Genomic DNA, 10,350 nt, shown 5'->3' with positions numbered 1-10,350 from the left:
TCTGAAAATATCTGTTAAGTCCATCTGGTCCAGTGTGTCATTCAAAGCCACTATTTTCTTGTTGATTTTTCTGTCCATTGATGTAAGTGGAGTGTTAAGTCCCCCGCTATTGTATTACTATTGATTACTTCTCTTATGTTTGTTATTAACTGATTTATGTATTTGGGTGCTTCCATGTTGGGTGTATAAATATTTACAATTGTTATATTGTTGAATAGTTCCTTTTATGATTATACAGTGTCCTTCTTGGTTTCTTATTAGCCTTTGCTTTAAAGCTAATTTTTTCCTATAGAAGTATTGCCAGCCGAACTTTTTACATCCATTTGCATGATAAATGTTTCTCCATCCCCTCACTTTCAATCTGCAGGTGTCTTTAGGACTGAAATGAGTGTCTTGTTGGCAGCATATAAATGGGTCTTGTTTTTTTCATTTGGTTTTTTTAATCCATCCCATCACCCTATGTCTTTACATTGAAGTGTCTAGTTCATTTTTATTCAAAGTAATTATTGATAAGTATGTATTTATTGCCATTTTGTTACTTGTTGTAGTGGTTTTTATGGTTTTTCTGTGTTCCTTTCTTGCTCTCTTCTCACAATTAGTTTTCTTTAGTGATATGTCAAAACTAGAAAGGAATTCAAGTGTATCTATTACTAGGTTTTGATTTGTGGTTTCCATTAGGTTTGTATAGAACATCTTCTGCATACAATGGTCTATTTTAAGTTAATAGTTGCTTAAGTTTGAACCCATTCTTTATTCCTCTCTTCCCACCCCTGCTTTGTTTTAGATATATTGTTTCCTATTTTGCATCCTTTTATTTTGTGAGCCCCATGACTGATTTTTTTTTTTTTTTTACAGGCATACTTACTGCTTTTGTGCTTCCTTCTTTTATTATTCTTACTTGTGGTCTTTCTTTCTACTCAGAGTCCCCTTTTTCATTTCTTGTAGGGATGGTTTAGTGGTCATGATAGTTGGGAAACTCTCTCTTATTCTGAAAGATAGCCTGGCTGAATAGAGTACCATTGGCTGCAAATTTTTTCCTTTCAGCACTTTGAATATATCCTGCCACTCTCTTCTAGCCTAAAAAGTTTCTGCTAAAAGAGCAGCTTAAAACCTTATGTTTTAAACATATATGTAACTATTTTGCTGCTCTTAAAATTCTCCTTATCACAACATCTTGCCATTTTAATTACTATATGTCTTGGTGTGGACTTCCTTGGGTTGATTTTGTTGGGAGTGCTCTGTGCCTCCTGGATCTGAATGTTTCCTTACCCAGATTAGGGAAATTTTTAGCTATTTCTTCAAATAGAATTTTTAGCTATTTCTTCAAATAGAATTTTTAGCTATTTCTTCAAATAGAATTTTCTGCCCCCTTTTCTCTCTTCTAGCAGATTTTACTATTGTGTGTGAACAAACTGGCTCTATAATTGAATTTACTACCTTAATTATATGATTACTTTTACTGTGAATTTTTTTCCTCTTATAATTTTCTTCAATTTTCTTTTTGCCATTTTTAGTATTTATGTGTCTTGATGTAGATTTCCTTGGGTTCGTATTGTTAGGATTTGTTTCCTCAATCTGGATGTCTGTTTTCTTCTTCAGTTTAGGGAAGTTTTCACTTATTTCTTCAAATAAGTTTTCTGACCCTTTCTTCTCTTCTAGGATCCCTACAATGTGAATGTTACTATGCTTGATGATGTTGCTGAGTTCCCTTAACCTATTGTTATTTTCATTTTTTGCCATTCTGCTTGATTCTTTTCCATTACCCTGTCCTCCAGATCAGTGAGCTGTTCTTTTGTCTCCTCTAACATGCTATTGATTCCCTCTAGTTTTTTGTTTTATTTGTTCTTGTTACTGAATTCTTCAACTGATTGTTTTATATTTTCTATCTTTGTTGTTCTCACTCTCATCCACTCTTAAGTCCAGTGAGTATTTCTATAACCATTACTTTCAATTCTCTATCATATCGCTTATCTCAATTTCTTTTAGCTCCTGTGCTGTGATTTTTTTTTTTTTTTTGTCCTGTTCTTTCATTTGGGACATATTCCTGTTTCCTCATCTTGTTTTTTCTATGTGTTAGGGAGGACAGCTATGTCTCCTAGTCTTGAAAGTAGTTGCCTTGTATAGAAGTTCAGTGGTTCCCTGTAGTGCCATGCCCTCTGGTCATCAGAACCACACAAGCTAGGGGTGTCTCCTCTGTGGGCTGTGTACAGCTTACTGTTGTGTCTAGCTGTGTTTGTTTTCAGCCCAGTCAGCTACAATGACCCACTTTGCCTAGCGTGGGTATGCTGGGGCGGGTTTGGTCCATGCAGCATTTAGAGGCCTGTGTAAGGCCTCTGGGATGTAGGTGGGTAGGGTCAGCAGTCAGGCTAGTTGCCTGCAATTAGCCCCTGTGCACGCATGTATGTGTGTATCAGATGACCAGCCTTTCTCCCTGTGTGACTCAGAGGCTTTCACTGGTGGTGGTTGGGGGGGGGGGCGAGGTTAGCGGTCAGTCTAGGTATCTGCAGTCAGACTCTGTAGCAAGCACACCTAATGGCAGGGCTTTCTCCTATGTGACCAGCTAAAAGCCTTGACTGCTAGAACTGTGAGCAACTGGTGTGCGGGATTATCTCCTCCTCTCTCCAGGGCAGTGGTCGCTTTGGAGTGGTGCTGGTCCCCACACCCATGGTGTGGTGTGGGGTAGGAGCCACTTCATAGGGATAGCTGCTGAGGCATGTGGGTCGGATGGGGCAGGTCTGTAAGGGAGCCCTGGGGGGTGGCGCATGTGGTCCTAGCAAGATCGGAGGAGAGTGTGACTGTGGGCTCCCATAAATGGTCAGTTATGAAAGCTGAGGGAGAGGAAGAGAAATGGTGCCCACCAGCATTACTGTTCTTGGAGAAGTCTCCTAAAGATTCCTGCCCTTCCGCCACATATTCTGAGATTAGTAAATAAATCTCTTCAATGTATGCCCCAGGTACTTTTAAACTGCTGCTTTCGGGCCGTGTCTCAGGCCAGGTTATTTATTACGCTGGTTCTTTGAGGGTGGGAACTCTTTCGTAGAATTCCTCTTCTTTTGAGTTTTTGTGATAAGTCACATGCTTCTTAAATCTTTGTTTCCTGAAGGAAGCACTTTTTTAAAAGTCCCTTTTCTGCTACCTAATGGCAGTGTTCCTCTTTCCCTTTTGTAGGGCTGCATTCTCTTTACTATGTAAATGAAAAGACTGACATCTGATAGCTGCTAACTAAGAGGGTCCATAATGTCTTTAGGATCCTCTGTGGTCCTTCTGGGCTGTGTTGAAATCTTCTCAATTTTTAAACTGGCAGGCAAGTTGTTGGCACAGCTCCTAGCTAAACTTCTGCTTTCCAGAGGTCATCCAGCAGTATCAATCTGGCTTTTCTTGATGGAAGAGGAATCATGTTTATTTCTATTTTCTGGTTTGGGTTCCTACAATTTCACGAGTTCTATGGGGGGTAAATATATGACATGTGCAATTTTGATATATAGATAGGTTCAAATATGATAATCAATGATGCTATGACCTTACCATAAATCTTTGCACTTTTCATAAGTGTGTATGTTGGCATTTTATATCTTAATGTGCATAAATAAAATCATAAATAGTTTAATCATAGAGGATAATCACATACCCCCCTTTTTTTTAACTATGTACGTACCTAAAATAGTTTCTATCCTTATGCTGTTAAATAAAGGCTAATACTTTATTCAACCCTGCTTCTGTTAGCCTAAGACCTTAAAATTTTTCTTAAAAAAATACACAAATCTAAGAACAGAAAACCGTGTGCAGTAGCTACCCTTTGTACAACTGTCCCTCAGTCTGAACAAAAACAAGTAGCTTTACTTGAGATAGAGTACGTGTAACACCGTGTCACACAGTCACACTTTGGGTATGCTGCTGTTTTCCTCAGTGAGGGTCTGTGCGATGCAAGTGTATTTTGTCCCTGTTTTATTGCCCAGATTGTTTTAATTTCCAAAATGTTTACTGCTCTGATGGTTTTTCCAGTCTTTGCCTCTTCCTTTTTCGTGGGAATCATTTACTTATTCTTTTAAGGATCAATTTGATTCTTCTAAAACTATGCTTTCAGGGAAAATCCAGATGTTGGAGTCCTTCATATTTACCTTAGGATTTCTGGTGACAGGAAAGACTGTGAATCATCTGATTCAAAAGGAGGTGAGCTGCAAATAACAGAACTGGTAACAGCTGCTCTAAAGACCTTAGAGAGGGCTGTGCAGGAGGCCTCCATGTTTCTTCCCTGTAAATACTTTCTCCAACTCCAGGCTTTGAAAACTTTGAACACCATTTTGCATACCATGCCTCGGGAGGAGCGAAGACGACTCCCCTTGTTGGAAGGCCCATGTCGTCTTATGTAAGTGACCTGGTACTTGATTATGGGATGATGTAAGGGTGAAACCTCTCAGGATTGTACTGCCTCTGTCTTTGTTCTCCTTGGACGGGATGCCTTCATTGCTTTCTTCAGTAAATGTTTTGTGTACCTACTGTATACAGGCGCTGTGCTAAGCAATGAAGGAGGACTAGGGGAAAAAGCTAGACTTCACTAAGTTCTTCTTTTTTGCTAATATGTTAAGTTTGTGAGCTGAGCTGCTTTCTTGGGCTATAAGTTATTTTTCCCCTGTGAATGTGAATTAAATTCTCATGGGAGAACATTAAGACTATAGACTCTGGAGCCAGACTGCTGGGCTTCAAATCCTGGTTTTGCCACCTCACATTGCTCACCTATCAAATGGAGCTAACCATAATCCCCGATTGATAGTTATTATACAGGTTGAATCAAGCAACCCATTGAAAGTGATGAGCATGTTACCTAGTAGCAAATGCTCAAAGGCTACCAACTTTTAGCTGTGGCACTGGAATTTGTATAACTTACCAACAATGGGGGAAAAAAATCAGTGGATTTTTTTTTTTTGATGACCTAGTTATAATCATGTGGTTCTTGGAATGTTGGAAATTTAGAGGTAAGATTGTAGTGTGTGGCCAAGGAAAGAGCAAAACCAGCACCCTATTCTAAAGTTTGAACCTAAATGTGTTATGTTACTGTGTTAACAACTAACCAGCATCATGGACATATTGTGGGATGTCATCATTCATGTGACATGCAGCCATGACTGAGAGGAAGGGCAACCAAGTTCGTCATATTGTAGGCCTGAATGAAGTGATGGTGAGCATGGAGCTCACTGCTCTCCTGTTTGTTCATTTAACTAGTGTTTGCAGGATGCAGTTTTTCTACTGAATATTTCCTAAAAAATATGTGACTAGATTAATCATCACTCTTAATGTTATATTTAGAATTGGCAAACACCTGACCTGATTGTTTCTCGTAAGTTTTCAAACTAATCCTCTGGGCCTGCCTGATTTTGTGTCCTAGAAAGTCCGGAATGTTCTGGACTTCAGGTTAGACATAAAATCTGCAAGCACAAAGCAGTGGTACTATTTTAAAGCTTCTTTTTAATAGTAACAAATTGATCTGTGAGAAACTGCACTACAAGATTTCTTGGCCAACCTAATCTTTAAAATGGGAGTTATTTCGACATTAAAAGACCAAGATCATACTGGTTAGCATTTAATTGAAATTGTTAAATGAATATATAATATGGGAGTCTGTTGTTAGATGTAATAGGGTTAAATTATTACACGATAAATGATAAATTCATTTTTTAAAAGCAGTTCAAGAGCTCACTGGGAAGACTCACAGCCCTACTGTAGCATTTCTTCCAGGTGTCAACTATGTTTTGAAAAAGATTATACAAAAAATATATTCACACAAGTTGGCGAGGTGACTATAAAATTGTAGAATCTTAACATTCGATAATCTTCAGACATCCTCTAATTGAATTCACTTTACAGAAGGAGAAATAGAACCCCTGAATGTATAATAACTCTAGCTTCTTTTAAAAAGTGCATTTAAGTCATTAACATCTAATTTTTCCATAAAGATGTATTCTTGACATTTAAGAAATTCTTTTTTTAAAAAAATATTTTATTTATTTATTTATTCGACAGAGATAGAGACAGCCAGCGAGAGAGGGAACACAAGCAGAGGGAGTGAGAGAGGAAGAAGCAGGCTCATAGCAGAAGACCCTGAAGTGGGGCTCGATCCCAGAACTCCAGGATAATGCCCTGAGCTGAAGGCAGACACTTAACTGCTGTGCCACCCAGGCGCCCCAACATTTAAGAAATTCTGATGCTAAGAGACAGAAAAATAAACAAAAATAAAAATTAAAAAAAAGTGTATCAAAGTTAAGTGTCTTCCCCCCAGTGTGGCTAAGAGATCTGATAGTCATAAGAATTATATGTGTTCCTTTTTTATTGATTTATAAAATAATGGTCTAAGAACATAATTATAAAATTCCAAAAATATACTAAAAGACCTACAATACCAATCTTTCTCTTAGCCCTGAAATAAATGGTTCATTTCATCAAAAAAAAAAATTCTGATGCTGAATTTGAAATAATCTCAAAAATACACACCTTGGTGGGGGGTGCCTAGGTGGCTCAGTCCGTTAAGCATCTGCCTTTGGCTCAGGTCATGATCTCAGGGTCCTGCGATCGTGCCCTGTGTTGCGCTCCATGTTCAGGGGGGAGGCTGCTGCTTCCTCTCCCTCTGCCCCTCCCCTCTGTTCGTGCATGTGCTCTCTTATAAATCTTTTTAAAAAATCTTTTAAAAAAATATATCTTGGTTTTAAATTTTAATGCCAATATAGTAAAGTTTTATGTACACTTCAGTAAAATGTAATTTATCTAAATGTTTCAGGAAAGACCTTGCAAGGACAATCTTGACTGTGGGTGGTAAGAAGTATTTAGAATTTTAAATATTTGAGTATTACATATTAGACACTTGGGGGTTTTGTGAGCATCTTAGAACTATGGGTAAAAATTATGGTCAAATAGGAATAGCACTGCATTTTTAATTTATTATAAAAAGTTTCGCATGCTGAAAGCCATAAAGAATAATTAATGAATAGTCATCTCCTCACCAACTAGCCTAGTCAAATCTTATTTTGGCACATTTACTTTTTTTTTTTTTCCCTTAAGTAATACAAACCAGTTAGATATAAAGCCCCCTGTGTACATGTCCCTGATCCCACTCTCCTCTACTTTGGTAGTGGTGATCCTTGCCTTGGATTTGTTTTTCATTCAAAAGTATGTTTTCCGACTTTTAGTCTATTCATAAACGACGTAAATTATTTTTTTCCTAGTTTCTATTTAAATTCTAGTTAACATATAGTGTAATATTGGTTTCAGGAGTAGAAGTTAGTGATTCATCACTTCATACATTGTTTTGCAAAGTTTAAAAGCATTCTATAAATGTCCTCCTGTTGTACGTATCCAGCTGCAACTTTGCTTTTTACCCTTAAAATTATTTGAATTTTAAACACGTTATATGTAATTTTTATCAGTTGTGAAATATCACAATTTATGTTGATTCTATTTTGTAGTATAAATATTTTTAAGCATGTTTGAGTTGCTTTTGACGAGTGTTTTAATAAAAAATGTAAAATGCAGAAGTATGTTTTAATTGTTATATGCTAGTCTATTTAGATTTTCTGCTAATGTTTCTTAAATATTTAAGTAATAATGCTCTAGGATACATCTTACTGCTTATAACCGTAATGTACAATGCTAGTCTTCTAAGATGGAATTTCTTAGAACAAGTGCTAATCTGTAGGACTCCCTTTTTTCCCCTCTTCTGCTTTATGCCCTACCCAGAATGATCTACCTACCATGTTTTCAATCTCTAGATTATGACCAGCAGGTTGCTCTTTCTGAAGCATTGTGTAGACTGACCTTGAAAAAATCAAGGGTTGAGCTTGTCCATGAGTGGTTTGAAGATAATGTCATTGCAGAAGCTTTCAAAGAAATTAAGGATCGAGAATTTGAGACGGTGAGATTCCTGGTCATCAAAAGTCCATTTAACTAATACATATTAAACAACTTCAGTGTTTCCCTCAACATTGGGTTCAGGGGAGGAATTTTTCTTAAACTAAGAAGTGATTGAGTGAATAAGTAGCTGTTCTTAAGCTTCCTGTTTCCCATTTATGTGAAATGATCTGAGGACTGTATGAACAGAATAACTGTGAGCCAAACATGGGCATACAGATAACACTTTTTAGGTAATTTGGACCAGAGACAGAACGATGTGAATATGATGGATGATGGATCCAGTGCAAGAAAATGTCATGGAGGGGGGGAGAGCTGAAAGAAAAAATGTGCATTTCAGCCTTGTACAGAGAAGCTGGGGCAATTGAGGGGAGGCTGAAATTGGCATGGGGTGCTCTAGTTGCATAGGAGTATTATGGGTAATTGTGTTTTGAGCCTCTCTATTTTACGAATAATTATTTCCAGTGTTTTCCATGCAATCTGGGCTCATGGTAATTGTATCCCCAAATAGCACAAAAATAGCTTATAGTCTTGGTTCATTCTCACCTTTATCCTAAAATAGCTAAAATGTTTTTCCTCTTCTTTCTAAAAGTTCTTAAAATGAGGCTTAGGCCCTTAGGAAAAAGTAAAATTCTTAAAACCATGCTCATGTTGAACCAAGCCTTTCTGGTCAAAACTTCTCTGCAATTAGAATTTTATTAAATCTGAAATTTTAAATATACTAAAATCATTGAGCCTACTGCCACATAGGTGGTAGTTGTTAAGCCAACTAATCAAATTAGTATTGAAGTTGATCTCAATGGAAAGACCATAGGCCTCAGGTTTGAGTACCACCTCCCTGGCCTACGTGACGTATGCATTTTGGTAAGGTAGTTGCTTTACGAAGCCTACTGTCATTATCTGTGAAATGGTAATAAAACCCATCTTAAAGTTGTGAGAACTGAGTGAGAGAAACCAAAGTGCCTGGGATGTTGCAGACTCAGCGGTTTGTTCCCTTTTTCCTCCACGTCATTCCCTCACGGGAAGGGAAATTTCATGAAAATAGGTCAAAAGTAACATTTCTCAAATCATTTCCCCACAGAGCCATTGTCTTCTTAATGGAACTAATTTTAGGTCAAGGCTTACATTACTGCTGTCTGTTTAGTGCTGCATAAAGATGCAGGGTGTAAGGCTGGACTATAGTAGCCAGTCCTCCCCAAGAAAAGGGACAAAAGCCTGGGTTGGTGTCTGTTCAGCTTTAGTATTTTGGAGGCAACAAATTGATCTTACTTGCTTCTCGTCAGGAGAACTCTCTAAAAATAATCCTTATTCTCTGAACCTGTATGAGGAGAGAGAAACCAGGAGGGAATGGGATAGAGAACTCCTCATAAGGAAAAGTGGCAGTGGATAATGCATCCAGAATAAACCCAAAATTGATAAGTTTACAGGTTTGTGGTTGGCTCATTCTGGGCAATGTTAGCGAGGTGGATGCCCAGTGGGTTAGCGAAACTATAATCTAGGTCACTAGTTAAATGTATACGGTGAAATGTAACTGTGCACATAACCTTTGGAGACTTAAAGCATTCCTTGCTGAAAATCTCCTGGCTGGGGTTTCCTTCTAGAATTTGGGTCTGAAGCTTCCTCTTTCTAACACAAAGTATTGTTTTAATTAACCTGTAACAATGAATCTTGGTGGAACCTTGTGATGTTACCGGATCCTGGGAACTTAAAAGCAAACACTAGCTTCTATATGTGGTAAAAATATTTAAAACTTTTTTCCTTGAAGTTTGCATTATTTCTTTGAAGGATTGTAGACGGTTTCTCAATCACCTAAACAACAGACTTGGTGATGAAAGAAGGTAAGTATGTCTCTGGGTGTCATTTTATTAACTAGTCTTATTTTGAAAATATTAGAAATCTAGGATCTGTTTTTATTTCAGGAGAGAAGAGAAGATACATAGCTTATTGATCACTAGTAGATTATCCACTGAATAGAAACATCAGGAGATTAGATCCGTTCTCCACAGTGATTCACTTGTATGTGTTTAAAAATGATCTATCATTTTTTTTAAGCATATTTACTCATGACTTGGAATATTTTTGACATGTTCCCTGGGAGATTTTATGAAGTGATTTTCTGAAGATTTGAAGTCAGTGGAGATAGTTTTATTACGAAGTTCTTGGTGAGAATTTGCTAAATTCACTCCTTTCATTGGAATCTTGCCCAGCAACTAGGCAGGGAGATAGTACCAGTAAGCCTGGCTTGTAGACCAGTAAGCCTGGCTTGTACTCTTGCCAGATGGAGATGGAAAATCTACCCAGAGTAGTATCCATTTGCAGGTTTAAGGCCATCTTCCATGCTTCGTGCGAAGAGATTTAATCGCGTACCCTAGATAAAAATGCTAATTGTTAGAGAACATCTGTATGTTGTGTTTGGGATCCAGCCGTATTTATATTTTTTACATTGTGAAGTGT

At 37.6% G+C, this 10,350-nt stretch overlaps 1 protein-coding gene across 1 annotated transcript in view; it reads left to right on the top strand.

Moving 5' to 3' along the window:
• Positions 1–10,350, top strand: part of SYCP2L (synaptonemal complex protein 2 like) — a 116,303-nt gene that overhangs the window by 10,898 nt on the left and 95,055 nt on the right. The window contains exons 3-7 of the mRNA XM_034660321.1: positions 4,085–4,170; positions 4,278–4,366; positions 6,770–6,804; positions 7,758–7,900; positions 9,682–9,734. Of these exons, the coding sequence (XP_034516212.1) occupies positions 4,085–4,170; positions 4,278–4,366; positions 6,770–6,804; positions 7,758–7,900; positions 9,682–9,734 (406 nt within the window). The remainder of the gene's footprint in view (positions 1–4,084; positions 4,171–4,277; positions 4,367–6,769; positions 6,805–7,757; positions 7,901–9,681; positions 9,735–10,350) is intronic.

The sequence above is a fragment of the Ailuropoda melanoleuca genome, chromosome 5, assembly GCF_002007445.2.
Source record: "Ailuropoda melanoleuca isolate Jingjing chromosome 5, ASM200744v2, whole genome shotgun sequence".
Lineage (NCBI taxonomy): Eukaryota > Metazoa > Chordata > Mammalia > Carnivora > Ursidae > Ailuropoda > Ailuropoda melanoleuca.
The sequence above is the reverse complement of the archived record's forward strand: the minus strand, read 5'-3'. Positions and strand labels throughout refer to the sequence as shown.